The 25816-nt window shown below is 32.6% G+C and overlaps 1 protein-coding gene and 1 pseudogene across 7 annotated transcripts; both read right to left on the bottom strand.

Moving 5' to 3' along the window:
- Positions 1-384: 384 nt before the first annotated feature.
- Positions 385-5775, bottom strand: LOC114381348 (molybdate-anion transporter-like). Of its 7 annotated transcripts, none has more exons than XR_003660029.1 (7): positions 4707-5775; positions 4528-4593; positions 4189-4283; positions 3301-3385; positions 3088-3210; positions 2404-2572; positions 385-1796 (listed from the first exon to the last, which is right to left on the bottom strand). XR_003660029.1 is itself a non-coding variant. In XM_028340587.1 (7 exons), the coding sequence occupies exons 4-7, from the start codon at positions 3108-3110 to the stop codon at positions 809-811; spliced, it is 453 nt and encodes a 150-aa protein (XP_028196388.1). In that variant the 5' UTR covers positions 3111-3210; positions 3301-3422; positions 4189-4283; positions 4528-5772; the 3' UTR covers positions 385-808. The 7 variants fall into 7 exon arrangements, 5 of the variants coding, with proteins under 5 accessions (XP_028196388.1, XP_028196385.1, XP_028196389.1 ...); XR_003660030.1 differs by having other exon boundaries at positions 4885-5774; XM_028340587.1 differs by having other exon boundaries at positions 385-885; positions 1613-1796; positions 3301-3422; positions 4528-5772.
- A 10021-nt stretch (positions 5776-15796) lies between these two features.
- Positions 15797-20222, bottom strand: LOC114381581 (annotated as a pseudogene).
- Positions 20223-25816: the final 5594 nt, after the last annotated feature.

The following is a 25816-nucleotide window of genomic DNA, read 5'->3' as shown; positions in this document are numbered from 1 at the left end:
GAGTGCCCCTTAATACCTTATTATAGTTACTTCTTCTCATCTATCTACATGATTGAAAGAATAACAATCACACTAGAACTAGAAGGGGTTTGAATAGTGTGTTTATCAAAGATAATAGTTTTTACTTACTATTAGAATAAATATAGACAGAAATGTATATGTATGGTAAGTCGTTCATCGAAGAGAAAATTGATTTTAATAAAGGCAGGTTTGATTGACTAGTGACTTAATAAGAGAGTTCTTCTAAAAAAGTTTTTCAAATAAATACTTGATATTAAAAAAGTGACAGAAAGTACTAATAGCTAGAACGCTTAATAAATCATTAAGGAAAGAAGTATAAACATTTTGGTTTATATTGGTTCATTCAACCTAAGTCACGTCCAGTTCTGTACTTGTAAAGGGTTTCACTAATCAAAACTTGCTTACAAAACAAATATTTTAACTTGTCACTCTTGGCTTTACAAGTATTATTAATACCACTTCTAACATTTTCTTAGACTCCTCGTGAATCTAAATAACCAAGTATTATTTAACACTAAGCCACTCTCGACTTTCATAAACAATAGTTTGAATGAATACAAGTATTCAATAACACTCAATGAATGAGTAAACAATAAACCTCAAATACAAGATTACTTTGCTTAGCAAAGAATAAACAAATGAAAACTATACCACTTCTCACTTCAATTTTTGGGTAGAGACAACCTTTTATATACTTCAGTGAAGGATACATTATAGGATCAATGTCAATTCCTTGAAAAAACTATTGTCTCACATTGGAAGATATGACTAAGTGGCATGCTCTGATTTACGAGGAATTGTACGATAGTACTGATAATACCATGTGCTCCTTATCCTTGGCAAAAACGATCTTTAAGGAATTCTCTATGAATACATTCTATTTTGTCATTTCCTTAATTTCAAATGTTAGTAATTCAAAATAAAGAAAAGCAAAATGAATTTGTATAAGATAGAATGTGCATACTTCCATTTTTCGGCTATCATAGACATTTTAAAAGATATGTTTGTTTCTTACTAGTCGGATGTGTGGGATAACCAAAACGCAATGTATAACACTGATTATTATAATGAGTGGATGCCTTTTGATTTTAGCTAGTTAGGCACTGGATAGATAGTAAAGAGAGGAATTTCTCTTGGAGTATGGATGATACAGAGTATTGTTAAGTCCTTTAGCATTTGATCTTGTTCACTTTTCAAAAATCATTAGAACATCAATAATTTATACTTATTGTTATTCATCAAAATCCAAGATAGATGCAAAGAGTTATCGTCCATACCTAACAATTATCTCTACGTATGGATAGGTTATGCTCTTAATCATCTTAGAAAGTACCTTTCTAAGACAATCATTAGCTAACAACTGTCTTAGAAAGGTAACTTTCTAAGACGGTCATTAGCTAACGACCATTTTAGAATGTTATTTTGAAAAAAAAAATTAAAATAATAAAAACATTATTATAAAATGACAAAAACAACATCTAAATGGGGCACAATTAAATGTTAAAAAGATTAACATCATGCATAAAATGTTTCAAAGTTCAAATTTGCAGTATTAAAATGAGAAAAATAAATTTTAAGGTAAGAAATCTACCCAAAGCAATGGCCACACCAATAGCAAGAAAACATGAAGCAGCATCAAAGGGGGCCACAAGTCCAAGAGCCAATGTATCAACAAGTACATTTCCAAACAGCCCAGACAAAATAGCAACAAGACCATTTCCAAGAAATATAGCCTTAGAGAATGTTAATGACAACCATTGTTGATCAAAGCCCCTCTGACAATGTTAAAAAAAAATAGACAACTCAAAATCATAAATACACAACGTAACAAGGATATCAAGACAAAAAAAACATTATAATAAGACGCATACGCTGAAAACTGTGTTTCAGCTCTACACCGTGGACTCAATATCCATTTCATGAATCCAATAAATACCAAAATACAATTTTCTCAATTAATATATTTACATGATATACTAAACCTAGACACTTAACTAGACGACCTTGGCATAATGATACACTTTCTAACTATTTTTGAAATTTAGTCGCAAGATCTTAAGTAGTGGTTAGTTTTGTTTAGAGTGACATCTTAAGAAGTTTGTACAATATAATGTATGTACCACACACAAGACTAGCCCCATTTAGAATTTCAGTCCAAAATAAACAAGCTAAAATATCTTTTTGAGGACATAAACGCCACTTTTGAGCCTATGGCAATTAAAATTGCATTATATACCATATTTGCAAGTTTTAGTCAATCAATTACTGCCTCTAAAATCCAAATTATGAGGAACTTCCTGCATGTCTTAAAATCATCATATCCAGAGAAAATATTCATAATAAACAACAGATAACTTTTAAAAGCAAAAAAATATTCCTCACCTTGAAGTGCTCAGCAACAAGCCATGATTCAAATGATGAAAACAGAAGTGAAGTGGCAATACCTCCCAAAATGCGGCCCAACATCAGGACTTTGTATTGAGGAGAATGCTTGGTGATGCAACTCAAAATGTAGGTTATGCAGTAAGTCACACAAGCCCTCTTCCGACCTCTGATTTCACAGGGTAAACAAGAAATTCAATGAATACTAAGGATGCACATTGCCAAGTTAGAAAGTGACTTACTCAAAAGAGAAGCCAGAACTGAAACTGTAGGAAGGTTATTATGTCAACGAAAAGATTTTATTCTGCTAAGTTTACCTTTAAATTTAGTAAATTTGGTCTTCCGTGTACTTTTTTTTCTAGAGATGAAATAATTTTAGAAGCATAGAAGTAAGAAATAAGTTGAAAAAATTCCATAAATTTTATGAGATGTGAAATTAAGATTTGAAGAAGGAAAATTTTGAATTTCTTTTTATATTTAGGTGAAAATTTTGATATTTTGACTAATGAGTTTTGAGAAAAACAATTTAATCAAATCTAATTTGTAAAGATTTTAAGTAAAAAAGAGAAGTAACAAATGAGCCAAATTTATTAAAGTTCAAAAATAAAGAAACTAAAACCACACTTAATACAAATTAGGAAAATGAAAAGGGAAGTAAGGCAATGAAAATTAAGATGGGTGTACCTTCCTAATAAATTGATGAGCATGGCGAACAAGCTTAGAGCTACTTTGCTGAACAGCACGTTCTGTTTTGGGATAAGAGAAGCCAGTACCCGCAGGCAGATCCCCAAATATAATGCTACTTACCTGATCATCATCATAACTTTAAGCAATTAGGCTTAAAATTTGAATAAAAAGAATTAGCTGCAACAAATAAAATCAATCTATTATATCAACCTTTGTCCATGATTGTGGCTTCAAGGTCAAATTAGGTAGGCTCCCATTGTTAGTCTTAGGTAGGCTCCCCATGCATATGCTTAATCTGTTTTGACAATATTTATAATATAATATTATTTTTCCTGAAAAAAAATGTATTCAACAGGATTTATTAGATATAACAAAGTATTTTAATAAATGTGTTCAAAGACTAACAAACTTTCTAGGATATTACTTTAAACATTTTTTATTATTAGGTAAAATTTATTAAAAATAGAAAAATATTATGAATCTTACTTTTTTTAACTGCACAATTTTTACTTCTTATGTAATGGGTCTCGTATTATTTTTTTTAGTAAATTTTAATTTATAATAAAAAGTAAATAAAGTGTATTCAAAAATAAGTGTAATGGTGATTAACTAAAACCAGAATACGTTTGCATATCAAACTAAATCACAACATTTCTGACTTAGGCTCATGTTGGCATATAATAATGTATAGAACTGCAAACATTAACAATCCATTCCAAATAAAGAAAAAAAAAAAAGAGATCCGTATAGAACTGCAAACATTAACAATCCATTCCAAACTCAAGTTAATAAACAAGGAAAATCATTTATTACAAGAAAAACACATGGGGAGATGCAGAATAATAAATATTATCAGAAGTAGAAACTTGATAGGAAGTTGTGATTATTATTGCTACAAATTAGGCACTGACAAGGATTCTGGCTAAGTTGCAATTAATATTATTATTTTGAAATTCACATGCATGAGTGTGGTAGAGACAAAACTTCTTACCTTATAGTTTCTCTTCTTAATATTAAAACCCATAGGTTTCTCTGTATACCAGATTAAAAATTTTGAAAGACTTATAATATAACTAAATTGAAGGTTTCTCTGTATACCTTCTTGAATCAAGCACATTGACATCAAGGATAGAACTCAAAGCTCTACTCCAACCTGTGGTGTGCCTGCTTGTAATGCAGCAGCAGTAGTTCCACTAAATACAAATAGACATTCCATGCAAAAGTATAAGTAAGCATGTCTCTTGAATTCTTCAATTTACAACATATTTGTTTAGACACAGTATATGTCCAATGTCTCAATACATTCTCTATTATTATTCTTCCAATTTCTTTATGCAACTTTGGCAACTCTAAATTATAGTATATGCCTATAAGGCCGTGAGATACATTTGTCCTAGTGATCCAAGCTTTCTATACTAAAAAGGCTCTTATTCATACCTTTCCAACTAAGCAAGGCTAAAAAACATATACATCTTCTCCAGGGATATTAATACTAACACTTAGCTACAAAAGAAAAAAACAAGTACAGGGGAGTTAGAATCACGAAAATGAATAGAAGTGTAGTAAAAGCAAGCATAAAAACCATTGATTGAATATTATTATAATGTGACCCATACAATTTGTTCACCGAAGTCAACAGTAATGCTTTCCTTTGGGATTTTCTTTGCAAATATGGTCACAACCACCTGATCAGGTTTTTGGTAGGAATAATTGGTTTGTTTTTTATTTTATTTTTGTTGAAGAAAAAGCACAGGAACTAGTGAAGAATAATTACAAAGGTCAACGTGACGTAACCTGGTAGGTTGTGGTTAGGTCATAAATTCGATTCCCGAAGGAAACGGTGAAAGTTGTCGATGGTGATGGTGGGGACAGCCACCATGACCTTCACACTCGGCCGTTCACCGGTCACCGGAAGAAACAAGCAGTACCTATCACAACATATGGGCCCCACATGCAGAGGCTTCCCCATCCTAAGTTCAACCCTCTCAAGACCCAGCCTCGACCACTGCGACAGAATCAACACCCCCACCGAGTTAGGACTCACCCTCAACTTGGACACCAACTCAACCACCCTCCACACGTGCACATTGTCCACCCTCTCCTTCGCACGCTTCACCAGACCCGACCCGTACCTGACCCCTCTCTCCCCCAACTCCCACGCGCTTGTTTGTGCGCATTCCCACAATACCCCTCTGGTAGTCCTGGATTCACGCGCTTCCGCATGTTCACGCTAAACAAAAGCTTCAGCGTCTGGTTTTTAGGAAGAAACCCCATCACCCTCGCCCAACTCCTCCACATGTGGGCCACCAGAACCTCGAACGACGTGTGTGACGACATTCTGCACACGCCCTTTAGAGCGTTGATCCGCCTCTCGTTAAACACAATGCAAGTTGGTCTCAGCTTGCTCGTGACACAATGCAAGTTTCCTACTAGGTTACGAACACCGAGAAGTCCAGGCAGTAGGGGGTTTGTGTTTTTTGGGGGTTAGGGTTTTTAACGGTTCCACTGGAGGAAAGGAGAATGGGAGCGGTGGAGGAATGTGGAGATGGGGTGGTGGTGGCATCGGGGAGAAGGTGGAGAGAGGAAAAAGGGAAGAGGAGAGAAGAAGAAAGATGAGTGACCGAGAGAAGAGGAACAGACGCGAAGCTTGTAAAAGAGGAACGGACGCGAGGTATATTTGAAATTAAAATTGCTCACATTCAAAGACGGGGTTCGCTATCACCGTTTTTTAATAATTCAAAATATTTACAAAATTACAACTGTTATACAAACGAAAATAGTTATTTAATGACCGTCGTAGATACTATGCGGTAAAAAAGAGTTTTTTTAGTAGTGATTTTGTAGGCTTTGAACTAATGGTAGAGGGCACTACCTCCACTTTGAGAAGAAGGGTTGTTTTTGTGCGTGATTAACAACAAAACAAGATGAATATTTAGGCTAAATTTAAAGCAAAGATAATCCATTTTCTGATCTAAACAAATAACTTATAAAAGAGGTGTTTGCTTGCTCAACATAACTATACTATCATGACATTTTGTTAGTTGTTTTGTAGCTTAAGTAAGTTCAATACTAATAGTTGATGATAGTGACTCATTACTAGATATATATTGTTGAAGGTTGGTTATTTTTATCTTTATCAATCTATGGTCCAATCATTAAATTGTCCTACCCATTTTATTTAGAGCCACTTGTCTAATTTCTCACTTTTCCTCCCCTTCTTGCTTTACAATGATATAACAGCTTTGGCAAAGGACAGAACTTATACACATATTAATCTTCACAAAATGACTGTTCGCCAGGCAAGTGTTTGTTTCCTAATAAACTTTTGTTGAAAAAATTTGTTGTGAAAATTTAAAAAACAAAATATGAACAATTCTTCTTGTTTGGTTAGGTAGTTTTGTTGACTTCTATGACACTAGTCACATGAGGACAATCTTAAAAATTGATAGATTAAATCAGTTTTTTCCTCTCTAAATTTTCTTTTACAAAGAATGAAAGAATTTAGATAGCATTATAAAGAGTGTTTAGAACTAAAATGCTTTTATTTGTTTTTCCTTCCCATTGAAGTCCTACAATGCCCTTCATTCTTTAAATTTTTGTCTCATATCTCAAAAATGATATTTGATTATTTGTTTCTTTTGCTTGATTCATGTCAGTTTAAGAGATCTAGAGGTTTATATAGAAAAAAAAATACTAAAAAATTAAATGATATTATAATTTTTTAAAGTTTTTTTTTAAATAGACATTTTAAGATAGTTTTTTAAAAAATCGTCTTGGGAAGTCTACATTCTAAGTCGACTTTAGGAAAAATCGTCTTAGAATCCTCAATTTTTTTTAGATTTTTTTTTTAAAAAAAAAGACATTCTAAGATTTTTAAAAGAAGATTTGAAATTATTAAATATCGTCTTTGAAAGACGATTTAAAAATTATTAATTTTTAAAAGACGATTTTAAAAGATGATTTAAAAAATCGTCTTCGAAAGTCTACATTCTAAGATTCTTAAAATTATTAATTTTATAAAATTATTTTTAAAAAAAAATCTAAAATTGTTGAAGAAATTATATCTTTCTAAGACGATTTGAAAGTTGGCGTCAAAAATCTTCAAAGTTATCGTAAAAAAACATTTTTTTAGTTGTGTCTCAAATGAGGTTTGAACTTTGAAGTGTAATTCTCAAATGATCAAAGTTGAAAAAATGCACACACATGACCTCTATTTATAACTTAAGTGTCACACAAAATTGGATGGAAATTTGAATTTCTATTCAAATTTCGCTTAAATTTGAAATTGAATTTGTGGAGCCAAATTTTGGAGCAAAATTTCACTAATTATGATTAGTGAATTTTAACTATATTTTAGCCTACTAATTCAAGATCAAGTTTAAGATTTTCCACTAAGTGTGCTTAGGTGTCATAAGGCATGTAAAGTATGAAGGACATGCAAAAAGTGTGACAATATGATGTGCCAATGGAGTGTAGCAAGTCAATGCTCATCTCCCCCTCTAAAATTTAATTGGATTGGGCTACTCCCAATTCAATTAAATTTATTTCCAACCACACACATCAAATATTCATTTAATGCATGTGAAATTGCAAAACTACCCCTAATACAAAAACTAGTCTAGGTGCTCTAAAATACAAGGGCTGAAAAATACTACATTTCTAGCATACCTTACCTATATTATGAAGCCCTAAATACAAGGCCCAAAAATAATGAAATCTCAATCTAATATGTACAAAGATAAGTGGGCTCTTACTTAGCCCATGGGTCCGAAATCTACCTTAAGGCTCAAGAGAACCCTAAGGCCTTCTCACACATCTCTGGCCCAATCTTCTTAGAGTCTTTTATCCAATGCCCTTTGTGGGGTAGGATTGTATCATTCCCTCCCCCTTGAAAAGGATTTGACCTCAAATCCCGAGGTTCTTGAAACTATGGACTTTTTTCCTCAACACTTGTAAAAAGAACAAAAACATATGTATTAGTGGTGTTTGGTTTGCTGAAGTAAGGTAAGGTCTGAAAACCCATTTCCTGGGCATCTTCCCATGAAAAAACATGGTTCCTCACCAACTCAATGAGTGGTGCTACAAGTATAGAAAAATATGAGACAAACCTTTTGTAAAAGTTTGTTAAGTCATGGAAGCCCCAAATTTTTCTTATACTTGGTGGAGTGGGCCACTCAGGAATGACCTTTATTCTCTTAGGATTCATGGGAACCCCTTGATCACTATTTAAAAAATTAAGAAATTTAATACAATAAAACATAGATTTTTCTATATTTTCATGTTGATTATTCCTACCAAAAAGTTTGACAAACCTAAGGTGTCCCATATAAGTACCTAAGTTTGTATTGAAACTAAAAATAAGAACAAACTACCTAATGAGTCCCTATGTACACAAATCATGGAGATGTTGGGTGCACGAGTGATTTTACAAAAGAGGGTCGCACCACTCAAAACATTCATCATACCACCTATTTTAGGGATTTGGTGCCTAATAATACCTATTTTGGGCACCAACAAAGCACAAGGATTTAAGCTCTTGCAAACCAAACCCTCATCCAACAACTCATTTACTTGAGGAATAAACTCAAGCCTAAGAGGTGTGGCAATGCTAACAAGTGTCTTTTTACAAAGGAGAAAATGTGGAGGTTGTCTAAGAGGGAAAATTTCTTTAATATTTGTCTTTTTGTTTCAAAATGTCTTTCCTTCTTAGCTCCTCTTAGAGGAGACACTTACCTCCTTACACTCCTCCTTAACCATTAAAGGCTGTCCTTCTTCTTGGGGGTAGATCTCTTCACTAGATTCTTCCCCTTTTGCTTCTTCACTTTCACTAGAGGAAGGTGAAGTAGTAGCCTCATCTTGACTACTATAAATGTCTTAGCCCCTCATAATCATGGTTTTCTTGATGGGACATTGAGAAGTAATGTGTCTTCTTCCAAGACATTTAAAGCACTTCATGGAGCTAGTCTTCTCTTGCATACTAGCCTTAAGGGGTTACTTTTCTATTGTCTTCCCCTTATCATCTTTGGGCTTAGAAGGTGTCACCCCTAAGATGCCTTGACCTTGGTCTTTCTTTGAATAAGAATGAGAGCCATAAGATTTTGAAGTAGACTTCCTTTTTGTTGCTTTACCCTTATTTCCCAATCTAAGTTAGCTTCTACATTGTCCTTCCCATGGAAGTATAGGAGGTTAATGTTAGCCTCTTGAGGATTTCTTTCCTTCTCTCTCCTATAGGAGTGAGGTCTAAGATGTGACCTATGTCTTCCTTCATAATAGTCACGAAGTTCTTCGCTTAGGCTCTTGCAAGAGTTATGACTACTATAGGAGGGATGTTTTTTTTTCTTAACTCTGAGTATTTTCCTTCTTTCTTCTTCCCTTATTTGTTCCCTCTCATCTTGATTGAGTTTTACCCTCTCTTTTCCTTTTTCTTTTCTTTCAAGTTGTAATTTCCATAACTTGAGGGAACTCAACTCATCTAAGATTCTAGATAGAGGATCCTTATGACTAGTATCCTCGCCATTAACACTAGATGAATGATGACTCATGTTGGTTCCTAAGTTGTGATTCTTTCTTGTTGGGGGTTTGTAAAAAAGGCAAAAGCTAAGGTTCCAAAAGAACTCAAGATAAGCGTGATAAGAAAGAAGAAAATACTATGCAATAACAAGATAAACTAGGTGTGGCTGGTAAAGAAAATAAACTATGAAAGTAAGCAAGAAATTAAAGTGAAAGAAATGTAAACTAGGAGGATCCAAAGAGTGTTTGGATGATCTCATTTAAGATTCCCAATGTGACACCCTCTAACCCGACATATATATAAATAAACAAAATATATAAAAATATCGGTAACCAAATTCACACGGGTAAAAGGTTCACATTCACTTCGCTATTATCAATTAAAACTTATTAAAACATATTCGGCTCAAAATAAGGCTGTCAAAATTTACATAGATATTTTGTTAAATCAGTGAAATAAAATAAAATAGACTAACATCATGCAATTAATATAAAAACTTATTCTCACTATCACATCCTATCAGAGTGTTGTATCTCGACGTCCTTCAGCACAATGTTCCTTAAAGCAATTCACCTAGTCATCTGCTCCCCCGAACACAAAGTTCAAGATCATCACAGGATCCGAACACAAACAACACACGGGAAGTGAGTTATCACATTCCTAACTAATAGAGAAACAAGACAACTAGATATACATATCATATAAACCAAATAAAACTTAATTCCATGTAATTCACGTAATTCTACCACTTTGTCATTCACAATTCACTTTTTATCCATCAATCACACTTTTCAATCATCAATCACATTACACAAGAATCACGCGCTTTGATCAAGACATAATAATACATCAATTTCATAATAAACAATTAGTAAGCGCATGAGACAGTTATGCTATGACTCAAGCCTATATGCAATGTGGTACCATGTCAGTGAAAAACCACCCTGAGGCGCTTAGGAGTACATAACAAGACACACCACACTATGGGTTTGTCAGGTCACTCTCACTAAGTAAGATCATAGGGAGACCAGTGAGGGTCACGATGTTTTGCGAGAATGCTCAAACCATATGAGATCAACATAGGCTTAAAAGAACACTCAAACCCTGTGACCCCCAAGACCTATACTCCGAAGAGTTCGTCAGGGCCTCTCCCTCCTGATTCAGGTCCAACCCGTAAAATTATTTTAGCACACAGACATTGCTCGTGAATTATACAATACCCACGATCTCACACTCGTGTGTTAAACACGTACAACATATTGCGCTACAATTTAACACTGGTTCCTAAATAGGAAACCTATACTTCTCTTTAACACTGGTTCCTAAATAGGAAACCTACACTTTCTCTTTAACACTGCGCATTTACACTTTTCTCAAGATAACACTGGTCGGGTTATTGTACAATTCACAACTTACAACACCAATAATGTCACATCAAGAGTTAATCACACACTTATTCACGACCAAAACTCATTCACAATTTTACATCTCATAATGTCACAATCCACCATCACATGTTTTCACGTATCTCACAATTCAACACCTGTTCTACTTTACACTTTTACTCAATCTCAATAACAATATTATAATCTCAAGGCAACATATTATTCCACAATTCATCACATATTTCATTTATAAGCACTGCTCATGAATTATACAATACCACGACCTCACACTCATGTTTCAAACATGTTTAACACAATTGCGCTACAATTTAACACTAGTTTCTAACTAGGAACCTACACTTTTTTTTTAACATTGCGCATAAACACTGGTCGGGTTATTGTATAATTCATAGCTCATAATATAACTAATGTAACATCAAGTGTTAAACACGTCCACTTATTCACAATCGAATATCATGTCCACACTTTAACATCTCATAACATCACATCAACCATCTCATAACATTCCTAATGATATTCATAAGGTACAACATACACATGTTCATCAAATTTAACCATAATATTCTCAACTCCAACACTTAATAATTTTTGGAATCATACTATAACACTCTACAATATTATTTACATAAATTATTAATACAAATACCTACCTCTCTATATATAAACTAGCATACACCATATTGAATCACAAATTTCAAAGTAAGCTTTCAATGCACAAATTCTAAAATAATCATATGAACACTTTGGTCAATTTCAATCATGATATTAATTTTTTAAAATTATATATAAAACCCTAAAAAGCAAGAAAAAGAGAAAATACAAAATCAATATCTCTCTCTAAATTTTTCTTTACTTTATTTCATCAATTCATATTAATTAGAAAAATGCTCGATTTATAGGGTTCACACTCAACACAATAGCATATCAATTTCACAACAATTGGTCTGTCAAACATATATAATTCATTGTAATAATTATAAGGATAAAATGAAAATTGCAAAAACACCCCAAAACTCATTCCAATTGATATCTCTAAGGATCCCTACATATGTTCTCACTAATCCCCAATTGTGAATAACTCATCCCTTACCTCTGAGTGGGCTAACGTGTCTTCAGCCAACAATAGCAGCATCTCTAGCAATTCCCTGAGATTCCTCCAGTTATTCCTCCGACTGTCCCGATAAAATTCCCAAACGTCAGAGAGACGGAGAAAAGATTGAAGCCTCCACTTATACTATATTCATGTGATTCCTTTATCTCCCTCCAAGAATATTATCTCGTCAATCCCAACGGTAAAAGTGTGCGACATTGAATTTCAAACAACATATCCAAATTTTATAAAACTCCAACGGTTAACGAAACTGGGATCGTAATTTTACTGAGACTATTTTGGGTTTTTGCGAGAAAAGAGAAAGTTACGGTACGAAGGGTATTTCTCTTAGATCCAACAAGATTTTACAATTCCCAACGGTGAGAATGCTCAGAATTGGGTTGCGAACGTGTTGCTAAACTTTCACGACGATCTAACGGTAAATGAGTCCGAGATCGTTGTTTTTCTGAGACAAGTTTGGTGGGCTGAGGGAAAAAGAAAAGGTTTTGAGAAGAGAAGGGGAAAAACGAAAATGAGGCCAAGAGGAGACACCTGACTTAACATAGCTATTTATACTTAGGGTACTCAGCCTATTATTTGCTCTATACTTATTTATTTATTTATTTACTAAAAATCTTTTTAAATTTATTTACGAAAAATTGGGATGTTACACCCAACAAAACATTCACTATCCTAAGGAAAAATTGCCTAAAATTATCACACACAAATGTAAATAGAGTGACCTATTGGAGGCTCCCAACTTACTCCCAATGAAAGGCCTTTTTGTTACAAAATTTGAAAGCAATGAAGGTAAGTAAATTCTCAATTAAAAAAATTACAAAAAGGTCCTCAATTTTGGTGGTTGTTCTCTCTTTGGTGATTCACTCAATTTGGAGTGTTTCTTAGTCCAGTAGCTCTTAAGGTGGTTTTCCCCTTTCTTCTTGACTCAAATTCTTCATGGGATGACACCAATCCTCCTTTCCAATTTCCTATATGACAACTCACAAACAAGGAAACAAAGAAACAAGCAATAACCAAAGACCAAAAATATGAAATGGAAGCTAAACCAATAGAGTTTTAACAAGACAAATTTTCAAGGCTTATTCAACAATTAAAGCAATGAAAAACACATAAAAGCAAGTTAGGACTTAGAGAAACTTAGAATGGCTCTAAAGTAGAGTAAAAAAAACTATAAAAAAAAGACTCAAGAAACCTCTAGTTTTGGAACTTGTTTTCACACTCATTTTCAATTGAAATTTCAGAACTAATATTGGTATAAAATAGACACCAATTATAGAACAAATTTCGAGCCAAAACAACAAGCACATTTACCTTTCACTTTTTTTTCCTAGACACTGATTTTTCTTCCAACTTGTGTGATTTTTATTATTTTTTCCTTCAATCCAAATCACTTGGTTCTTTTCTTATAATTTTGGTCCAGATTTCTAGAAAATTTAGTAAACATTTCAGCTCAAAATTCGTAGTGACCAATTCCCAGTAATTTATACAAGCTCGTATGTTCAAGCTGCCAGCACCAGCGATTTCAACCTAGAAATAAAAAGTAATGTTTATGTTGCTTAAGGCTTGGATAGTTACAATTTGTGTTTGCTTATGCTTAATTATCTTGAAGAACACAATTCAAGAGAGCTTAAGACTTATTTTGATTCACAAATCCAGCCACAACTTAGCACCACAACTCAACTTCATCATAGACATCATATAGGAAACTTAGAAGAAAAAAAAGAGTTCAACAACAAGACTACTTCTAGGAATTGATTTAGAACATGTTATGAACTAAATAACATCCATGAATTAGACTCAAAATTCAAAAGATAGGCTAAGAATGACAAGAATACACGAAAAAATGTATCTAGAATTCAATCAACAAAATAAAAATTTAGCACAAACTTAAAACATAATGTGACAATTACTATGACTAAACATGACTCTAAGACAACATGGATTAAGTGATTTACACTTAGATTTATGTGTTTTTTTTTCTAATCAATATTTTGGAAGAAAATTTAGATCTAAAGGTTCAGCACAAGAAGATTATGACTGAAAAATGATAAAACCTAAAATCAACACAAAAACATGATTCAAGAGTAAATCTATAAAATTTGAACCATAAAAATGCAAGAACAAGTGTAGATCTAAGATTTAATTGGTTTAATTTTTTGAATCTACTCTAAACAACACCAAACCACAAGACAATGGAGGATATACATGGAGAATAAGATGAATAATAAGAAAATAAAGTGAATTGGCCGAACAAAAAGATAGAGGAAGCAAAAGAACATCACCTAGACGAAGATGCTCTTGATACCACATGATGTAGTTCCATGTGGAGCTTGTAGGCCTTGGATCTTCTTCATCAATGGAGTCATTTGCTTCTTGAATTTTAATGGCAGTGGAATGGAGAAGAAGAAGAGTTGAGAGGAGACGTCACTTCAAGGAGAAGATGAGTCAAGAAGAAGCTCACCACCATAGGAAACCATAGATAAGAGTGATGAGAATCATGAAACTGGCCAAATACAGGCTAAAGACCCAAGTGGAGAAGGACGAAGGCCCAAGTGGAGAAGGACAAAGCCCCCGAGTGGAGAAGGATGAAGGCCCAAGTGGAGAAGGATGAAGGCCCAGAGGCAGAGACACTATCAAGACTATTAATTGTTGCTGAAGGCCCAAACTAATTTGAAGGCCCAAGTTAAATAAGTTTTTAGTTATAATTTATTTTTATTGTAATTTTGGCCCAAACTGTTTAGAAGGCCCATGTCTATTTTTATCTTTTTGTTCAGCTACACTATAAGTATGGGTTTTTGTTTTGAATAAAAAAAACTTTTGACATTTTCATAAAATTTGGTGAGAGTTTATCTCCGGGTTCCTTGTTGAACCAATTATCAGACTTATCAAGGTAATCCTTGTGGCGTCTACCCAGACTTATCTTCCTTCACCAGAAGTGGCGTCTACCCTGACTTATCTTCCTTCACTGGAAGTGGCGTCTACCCTGACTTATCTTCCTTCACCGGAAGTGGCGTCATCCAAACCTTCGTAGCCTGTATCAAACGATCCGCCCTGTAAGATTCTTATCAAAGAGCTTGGAGGTAGGAAAAAAAGAATGGAGGGAGAAGGAGAGAGGGAGCACAGAATTTACGCCTCAAAAGAAGTCTGAACTTTGAAGTTTAATTCTCAAATGATCAAAGTTGAAAAAATGCACACACATGATCTTTATTTATAGCCTAAGTGCCACACAAAATTAGAGGGAAATTTGAATTTCTATTCAAATTTCACTTGAATTTAAAATTGAATTTGTGGAGTGAAATTTTAGAGCAAAATTTCACTAATTATGATTAGTGAATTTTAGCTATGGTTCAGCCCACTAATCCAAGATCAAGTCAAAGATTCTTCACTAAGTGTGCTTAGGTGTCATGAAACATGTAAAGCATGAAGGACATGTACAAAGTGTGACTATATGATGTGACACTGACAATGGAGTGTAGCAAGCAAATGCTCACCTCCCCCTCTAAAATTTAATTGGATTGGGCTTCTCCTGATTCAATTAAATTTATTTTTAACCACACACATCAAATATTCACTTAATGTATATGAAATTACAAAATTACCCCTAATACAAAAACTAGTATAGGTGCCCTAAAATACAAGGACTGAAAAATCCTATATTTCTATAATACCTTACCTATATTAGCCCTAAATACAAGGTCCAAAAATAATGAAACCTCTATATAATATGTACAAAGATAAGCGGACTCATACTTAACTCATGGGTCCGAAATCTATCCTAAGACTCATGAGAACCCTAAGACCTTCTCACGCATCTCTGGCTCAATCTTCTTAGAGTCTTCTATCCAATGCCCTTACGGGGTAGAATTGCATCATGTTAGATTCAATCTTTAGGCATAACTAAGAATTAGTTGTAAATGCAATACTCTTCATGTACTTTTTTTTTTTGCAAGAACTCTTCATGTACTTAACAAAATAAAAAAAAAATAAAATAACTTGTTATAAGTGAACAAACCGATGGAAATGAACCGTGAGTTGCATCTCCTGGTTTGGGGGCACATGTACATAGGGACTCCTAAATATTGATGACGGAATATTGGCAAATGTGTTGATGAAGAAATTAAGCCATCATGTCCTGCAATTGAAGCAGGGGATAACTAATCCTTTACTAACTTTGTTAGTAGTATCACACGTATCCAACCCACCATGCATCATCATATTCTGAAAAAAATGAATTTTAAAAGATAACAATGAAGTATAAACATACACAAATTGATAGCTTGCATATACAAATCATTAGATTGACCATTCCATTGGATTTATTCATTGTCCGGTTCAAATCTCTATGAAAGATATCTGACTTTTGATACTTACTCTAGCAAAAAAAAAAAAAAAATCTTCTTAGTTGATTAAATAGAAACACTTAATATAAATACTACAATATAAAATATGTTATACTTTCTGCGTTCTCGACATGAATTTGGGTTGAGGAAGCACCATTACTAAGTTTTCTCTCTAATGTAGAAGCACTGCTACTATCACAAACCTTCACATAAACCAAATATGGACATCTATTCAATAAAAAAACACATGTAGAAATACACAAATTAATATTAACGCAATATACACAAACCTTTTCTTTGCCTTTGCACCTTTGAGTTGAACCAGTATGTTCTTCATCATCGTGGTCCAACAAAACATCATCCTATACATTTAATAATATCATTGTAAAGGAAAAGACATTATAATTAAATTAGTACTATTAAAATATTTTAAATAAAGATATTATAATTGCATTATCAACTGCTCTGTTATCACCATCAAAATTTGGACCACTCCCTCTGTCAACATTACATAAAAGATCTCACCAAAGTAGTAATTGATCATGTCTTTCTTGTGTGTCCTTTATTATGGCAACGAGAACAACATCTACTCTTTCAACCAAAAATTTTCTTCCGACAAGCACCTTTGGTCTTAACCATAATGGGATCACGAATGGTTGTTGAAGGAGTACTTTGCTCAGCATTAGAATCACCTAGTGATTCTATTTTAGCTGTAAGTTTGTAAATTTCTTCACTTATCTCTGAAAACTTATCCAAATGATAACCTTTTAGAATGATAACCTTTAGAATCAGTTTGTTCAACGTGAATTGAGGACACATAATCTTCCTTAGCTGACTTTGTCCATCGTTTGCAAATCAAATTACTTGGAATAATATTCATGTACTCAGTCTTCATTGCACAAAATATATGACAAGGAATACCACAAGATTCAAACATTAATTCGACAATCACATTCAAAGGTATTCTCAATCTTATCAAACTTGAAACCATAATGAATATTTGAGTTGCAAATTGTATTCATCTTGAACATCACCTTCTCATCATATTGTAATCGCTCAACAACATTTAGAGCACCAACGAGTTACAATCTCTTTCTTAACATCCCCAAAAATTGTTTCTGGTGAAAAAAGTTTTAAACTTCATCTTCAAGTTTATGGAGAGTAGTTGTCACTACAGAGTTAGTGAACTTAGACGTAAAATCAAAAGCTAATTCATTATGTCTATATTGTTTGACAACTCTCAAAATTATGCATGAAATCAACAAGGCTATTCTTGTTGTCAACATATCACTTGATGAACGAGTTAATACCTTAACAAATTGACGTTGTTTTGATCCTGTGCATGTAAGCAGTTGCTCAATTTTCTTTCATATGATATTTTTCTTCGGGCAACGGTGAAGGTATATCCTTATAATCATTGTATTGCTCCACTTGGGTATCCCCCTCCTCATCAAGAAAGTGTGCAAGAACTTCAAATCTTCCATGCATCTTATTCATGTCAAAGTCATGACAATCCTTATAAAGACCAGGTTCCAACTCAAAAATCTGCAATCCAAATCCAACCAAAGATTATACTAATATCCCTCAACATATTTGCATATTCAAATTAACCATATACATATACATTTGTAGAAAGACCAATCCCATATAGACCATACCCACATTTTTGGAAAGGATAATATTTTCAACCATTAACTGTAAATAGGGACACCTAGCATTTGAAACGGGAGAATCATGGAACAATTTATAGAAACAAACTTTCCCTTTGCACCTATGATGGGTTATTTGATTGCATTGGGAGAGGTGGGAAGGAAAGTCCAAAATTGGAGCTGATTTTGCTTTGGTTAGTACTCTTCTTTGTTTTGCATATTGAATATGTCTATAACTAACAAGAAATGGCAAAAACATGCTAAATTTTTTTTTTTTTTTTTAAGTACCCCATTGCCCGGAGGCTCTTCGCTATGCGAAGGTATGGGGGAGGGATGTTGTACGCAGCCTTACTCTTGCATATGCAAAAACATGCTAAATATCCGTCATAATTAGCTAACAACAACTGAATACCAAGTCATGTTATTTGTAGTTTCATTTTACTAATGAACAAGGCTCAAATTTGAAAACTATAACCACGTAATCAGAAAAAGAAAGTTATTGACCAAATCCTATAGTTAGATAATCAACACAACTACTTGAAAGTTATTAGGTCTTCTTTAGTTAGCTTCTAGAAAAGCTTATTTGAGCTTATGAAAGTGGCTTTTGGCTTTCTTATAATCTGTTTTTAGCATATTTCAACATGCTTTATGTAGAAACTTATAAATTATTTCACCAGGTTTTATAGTCAACTTTATGAATAAGCTCTCGTATAATAATTTTCCATAAAAGAATATCTTAATTAAGTGGTTTACCCAAAGACCCACAAAAAACAAAATAAGGACCCCTTTAAAACTACCAACCATAGTCATCCTTAGTTTCACTTTCTATACATAGGTATGGCAAGACCGAGCAATCCGGAAACCAACAAAACTAAATTGAAAATGGAATTGAACCATGGAACCAAGTTGTTTACAACTATAGGAGAAATATTAAGTACTTACAACATATAACTAAGCAGAAGATCCTTCTTTAGAAATTACAGTGGCATTCCATTCATTCAGCTTTCCTAAAAGTTCAAGCTCTTGGTCCTCAAGAGCAGTAACACGTCTTATAGGAAAGTGCTTTAGAAGCTCTTGAATTAACTCTAGAGCCTCTATTATATTATATATAAATATAAATACTAATATAACTTCCATAACTTGTAGCTTCATTATAATAACATCGTAACAATTAAATAAAGATTAGATTAGTTTTTTTTTTCTCTGATTTATTATTTAGGTTAAATTTGATCCTCAATTTATTTAGTTTAATTTAATTATTTAGTTTTGCTCGAGTTTAATTTGGTCCGTAATTTTTAAAATTAATTCATTTTTTGTGAAATGTGTATTTTATGACAGGTTAAGAATTTTGAGTTGTCATAAAGTATGATTTTTTTATAATTTAGAATGAATGATGAAATTAAATAATTTAAAAAATTAAATAACTAAATTGAATCCAAAACTGAAAAAAATACAAAAACCAAATTGAACTTAAAAAATAAATTAAAAGATTAAAAAACTAATTTAACTATATAAATAAATGAGATAAGATTGTAGAATAGAATCATTCAGAGTGATGGGAAGAGATACCTGCTTCTTGGAGGTACTATGTGGATCAACAGCGAAATGGATTTCCTGCGCATGAGGCGTTCAATCACATACTGATAGTATATGGGCACTGAGTCTCGGGATTGGAAGTCTTTAGCATTGTTATGGTCACAATATCCCTTGATTGACTCGACAACAATGATTCCCTCTCTTTCCCAGCTACCTAAAGCTCCCCTTTCTTCAAAATATGGCCCCTCAAACAAAAAAAAACAAAAGAAAAAAAAATTATTGTTGTGCTTTTATTATATCATTATAAACTTTTGATGTGGAGCTTTCCTTACTTACATCTAAGCATATCTAGGAGTGGTCATCATCAATGCCAAAAGCTGCAATTAATTCCTTGGATCGGACTTGGCAAGAACCCCTTTGGAAAACTTTGTATAAACAGTGTGGGATTGCAATACTAAGAGAGGACCGTGTTAAGAGAACAAGCAATTTCGAAGTGCATGTCGTGCTTCTTCAAACACACCACTGCCACATTTGTTAGCCTCTTTTGACCTATATTGGCTGCACCGGTGTCCTAGACATCTCTCTCTTATTTGTTACTTTTTATTTCCTCCTTGCACTTCACTTGGTTGGGTTGAACCTGAATGAATAAGATAAACATAATTAACCTGCACCATGGACCAACCCATTATAAAAATAAAAATAAAAGAACAAACTCACATCTAAACAAAAAGAAAGTATAATTATAAATTTTACCGCTTAATTTTTAATATTTTACAATTTAAATGATATTTTTACAAATTATTTTACAAATTTTACAATTTAAATGATATTTTTACAAATTTTATCATCCAAGTTTTCAATTTTTGTGTATTTTACTAATAATGAAATATGAATGATTTTAACTTTTGACATAATTTGAAATTATAATCAATGTAAAAAATTGATTTTTTAAATTGTTTATAACCATAACTAATGTGGAAAGACTTTTCTACATCAATTATAATTATAACTGATATACACGAATCTAAAAAAGTTAGTTGATTTTTACATTGTTTTGTTACTAATGTGATGATAAAATGTATAAAAATAAAAAATTTGAATGATAAAATTAGTGAAATGTTAAAAGTTAGATGATAAAATTCATGGAAAAAAAATATTAATGATAAAATCTACAAAATTATGAAAGTTGTGTGATAAAATTCACCAAAAATAAAACTTAAATGATAAAATGTTAAATAATAAAAGTTTGGTGGTAATATTTACAATGAAACTAAAAAAGAAAAAAGGAGAGAAGAAAGGGGGGCCTAGACTTAATATTTGTATTAAAATATTAAATTGCAACTTCTTAAATGAACAATTACGGGTGTATTTTCAGTAAACATGACCTTCACTAATTTTAGTTTTCATCCAGTAAGAAAGGAATTGTCCATTTCCTTTCCCATAAGATTTGTCCAGACTGAGGTCATGGCAATCACACAACAAATTGCTGATTAATTTAACTTTTCATGTATTTGACATAACAAAATATAAGGATAGTAATGTGAAGAATTTAAGAAATTAACAAAAAATCTTATGTACAAGTTGGATTTTTTTAGTGGGTACACTCCCCATATTTCATTGCACCTGTATGTCAACTGTGGTCTGTAGTTATCTTTGATGATACACCTCCAACTTGCTTACATTCATGTTCTTCACATACTATGTTAGAATCTCAATTTGAAATAAATATATTGAGAAAATTATAAATATTTTAAGGTTATAAAAGCAATAAGAACACATGCAATTCTAAAGAATAGTACCATAAGAAAGATGGGGATTCCAAACCTAAAGATACAAATACAACAAGTAGTGCTAGAATTGAGTTTTTCCTGTTTAGCTTATTGTGGGTATCGTATTTTGACAAATAGTGGAAATTGCAGTGTGTTAAAATTGAGTCATTCAACCGCCAGCCATTACAGGTTTTGCTTTGTTAACGATCTGAATTCCCATTTGTTAGCCCACTCCCATGAGCATATATCTTCCTCCACTTTATGTTCTGATTTTGCATATTGGGAGTTACACATTATGTAAACTTTCTCATTACACAAGGAACCAACCACACTCCTCCTTCAACATTTCGATCGCCTCCTTTTATCTCTGTCCATTTTCCAGCAATTTTCCAGCAACTAAGCTCCTCAAGTAATAGTCATTTTTGTTCCGTTCTTTTTCTTTAATCTTTTCCTCTTATTTTTTTCACATATGTTTCTTCCAAATTTTAAGGGCCAGTTTGATTTACTTCTCTTTTTGTTAAAAAAAATCAATTTTCTAAAACAATTTTATGTTATTTAACAATCAAGTTATTATGTTAAATCCACCAAGTTTTGAAATTGCTTCTAAAATAAGTGTTTTAAAATCCAAAAAACAGAAAAAACTTATCGTTGTTTTCCTTCTTATCCCTCTTAAGCTTCTAAGTATGATTGATTGAAAGAGTTCCCGCTTAATCAAGTTCCCTATCAACCATATATATGTCTTGGTGCAAAAGACTTGAGTCTGGGGTAATATGTTTGTTCTTTTCAACATCTCACCCACTTTTGTTGCTTCATTCTAAATGGAATTAGTGTTTGATTTTGTATTCTATTTGCTTAATCAACTTCTACACCAGTCACACATGACTCACAAAAGGCCACCAACTATATATAGGCTCTTAGGCATTTTGAAAATAAGTATAAGAAATTAAACAAGTTTCTGTATCTCTTCAACTCAATGGCCATCAAACAAGTTTTTTGTTTTTGTTTTTCTAGTTTTTGAAAACTAAACTGTTTTAAAAAAATAGAAATCATGCAAACATGTCCTTAGTGTTATTCTTTCCAAATTTTCCCTATGTTTTACTCTCTCTTTTTTTTGCAAATTTTTCTCTAATTTTTTCTTCATCTAATTCTTGTTTCATTCTCAATATACCCATACCCAATTCTTATTATTCTGTTTCAACCACTAGGTGATTTCAGCTATTCACCAACGATGCTAGTTTATAAACAATATAACACATTTTTGGCTATCCACAATTTCCCCTAATCCGCTATTGATAACACTAGATTGTATACCATTTTTACAGCTTAATTTTAAATTTGTAGTTGCAAATAGTTACATGACAATAGGAGGTGTCACCAAATGATCTATGATGTGCATAATTCTGATTATACTAACTTGGGTCACAGTCACAAAATTGAATCATATCCTAACTGACCCATTTGTTAGCGTGTGGAAAGACTTAGTTACTTAAGTCTGAAACAATGTTGTTTTCTTTAAGTTAATTATTGACAATTTTATAAACCAATAACATAATATAAAGAATTCTAAGTATCGACACTCTTGGTGGACCCCCATAACTACATAATTCTGTTTAATTTTAAATCATATATGGTTCTCATCATTTTTTAAAACATATTATCACTTAATCAATCACATGATTTTATCTTGTCAATGTTCAGCAACCAAAAACCATATTGATGAAGAGCACAAAGCATGCACAATTATTAGCCACACAATCAAGAAGGTTACCATAACAAAATGCATAGCCCCAAAGTTACAAAGATAAAAGCTAATGCTTATAAATCAGTATTAAAATTAAGAGCCTCTCTCTCTCTGTCTATCTCTCCGTTAAAACAATTGCAGTTTGTGAGTTTAAGAAACAAAATGGAGGTTACTAGACATCAATTACCATTAAATCATAAAAAATAAAATCTCAAAAATAAAACAAGAATTATAGAGAGAAAAAAGTGTAGAATCATAATTTGTTCAACATACCTCACCTCGATAGAAAAAAAGGTGGTGCATAATAAAATCTAATTTTGGATCTCGTCAATGGCGTTGGCAAAGTTCTCTTCTCTAGCCAACAAAGAAAGATAGTTAACGTAAAGGTATGTGCCCTCAAGGTTTTTATATATTTATTTATTTATGTGTTCTTAGATATTTAAGTAATTTAGTATAATAAGCCCAAATCATATATCAAGATCATCATACTTATATAAATCATCCTTATATAAACTAGTTGGATGACCCAATGCACAAAATAATTGTTTTTTTAATTAATATTTAATTATAATATTTGAAAAAAAATATTAATAATTTTATGTTTATAATATTAATTTAATTACAATATTTCAATAACTAATTATGAATAATTTTATTTTATAATATTATTTATTATTTAATCATAATATAATTATTGGGATGATTAAAAAGCATCGACTAATTAAAGATAATTATAATAACATTGAAATTGTTTAGATAAAAAATATTCTATAATGACAATAATTTAAAACTTTAAAACATCCTATATGAATTTTTCAATTCCTGATAAGCAGCTGCTACGGTAAGTGACTGAGTGATGATAACTTCAATTTCAATCTTGTTATTTTGCTTGAGTTTATTTGCATAGCAGAGTTAGCATTCAAATGAAATTCTCCATCAGATCCTCTCTTTTCTAATTTTGATAGAAACCTGATTTGCGGATCTAATTTGGGATTCTATGAAATTAGGGAAAATAAAAAAAAATAAAGCAGAATTAGACAACAATATGAAAAAAAATAACACCACAATATTGAAAGATTGATGAGTTGAGGATGATTCATCACAAAGAATAAAATTCTTTGATAAGAACATAAGATTTCACACAAGAACAGAGACACTCTCTAACTATGTCTAATCTCAAAATTTCATAAAAATTGCCAACAAAGTGTTATTTATAACTCCTACTAATAATCCTAAATTAGGTCCAAGGTCTAGTAACTAATCTAATAATTAAAAGACTTAGAATGACAATAAAAAGGTAGCATCCCATTACAAGTCCAAAAACAGGTCAAAAATATAATTAAAAACGAAAATAAATTTTATTCTAAAACTTGGCTAAAATAAATGAATTTCGCTTCTTCTTCTCTTTCCTCCATGAGAGAATTTAATCTCTTGATAAGCTCTTCTTGAAATCTCTTGCTCCTTGTTCTAGTGATTGGTCCATCCATGTTGAGCTCACCCAAGTTAAACTCTTCCTCCTTGGACAGTCCTCTATCATACCCTCCTTCTTGGGGAGGATCTGCCCTCGAATTGATGTTAAAGGTATCTACATCACAAAGAATCAAGTCAGTAACATTAATAGTGTTGCTCACACCATAGTCAAGTGGTAAATCAATTTTATATGTGATATCATTTATGCGCTCCAATACTTTAAAAGGATCCTCTCCCCTTTCTTAAAGTTGATTTCCTTTTGGAAAGAAACCTATTCTTCCTCAAGTGAATCCAAACCAGATCACCCGATTTGAAAACCATATTCTTTCTGCCCTTATTGGCATATCTAGCATATTGTTCAACCTTTTTCTCAATTTGTGCTTTCACCTTCTCATGCAAACTCTTAACAAAGTTGGCTTTAGAAAGCCCATCCCTATTCATCATAGCATAAGTGTTAGGCAAATGTAACAAATCAAGAAGAGACAATGGATTAAAATCGTAAACTACCTCAAAAGGAGAATAAGAAGTAATAGAGTTTACTACCCTATTATAAGCAAATTCAGCATGGGGTAGGCATTCCTCCCAAGTTTTCAAATTCTTACCTACCAAGCACCTTAGAAGTTGAGATAGAGTTTGATTTACCATCTCGGTTTGTCCACCCGCTTGAGGATGACAAGTGGTAGAGAAAAGAAGTTTTGTGTCCAGTTTTCTCTACAAGGTCTTCCAAAAGTGGCTTTGGAACTTAGAATCCCTATCTGATACAATGCTTCTAGGAAAGCCATGTAGACGCACCACTTCCCTAAACAATAAATCTGCCACCACACAAGCATTATCCGCTTTATGGCAGGGTATGAATTGAGCCATCTTTGAGAACCTATCAACCACAACAAAAATAGAATCCCTCCCTTTCTTGGATCTTGGGAGACCAAGCACAAAATCTATAGAAATGCCGATCCAAGGAGAGTTAAGAATAGGTAATGGAGTATATAATCCATGATGCATGACCTTTGATTTAGCCTTTTTACACACTAAACACTTATCATAGAATTTATGCACATCATGTTTCATATGTGGCCAAAAGAAATGTTCATACAAAATGTTCAATGTTTTAGCAACTCCAAAATGTTCCATCAAACCACCCTCATGAGATTCTCTAATAAACAATTCACGCATGGAACTCTTAGGCACACACA

The sequence above is a fragment of the Glycine soja genome, chromosome 13 (assembly GCF_004193775.1).
Source record: "Glycine soja cultivar W05 chromosome 13, ASM419377v2, whole genome shotgun sequence".
Lineage (NCBI taxonomy): Eukaryota > Viridiplantae > Streptophyta > Magnoliopsida > Fabales > Fabaceae > Glycine > Glycine soja.
The sequence above is the reverse complement of the archived record's forward strand: the minus strand, read 5'-3'. Positions and strand labels throughout refer to the sequence as shown.

Bases quoted from the DNA above. Each gene is read 5' to 3' on its own strand.
- LOC114381348 (XM_028340585.1), bottom strand. From the start codon at position 3,110: ATGCTCATCAATTTATTAGGAAG. The intron at 2,573-3,087 runs GTACACCCATCT...CTGTGAAATCAG, and splicing joins CTCATCAATTTATTAGGAAG to AGGTCGGAAGAGGGCTTGTG. The intron at 1,797-2,403 runs GTGAGGAATATT...TAACATTGTCAG, and splicing joins TTGTTGCTGAGCACTTCAAG to AGGGGCTTTGATCAACAATG.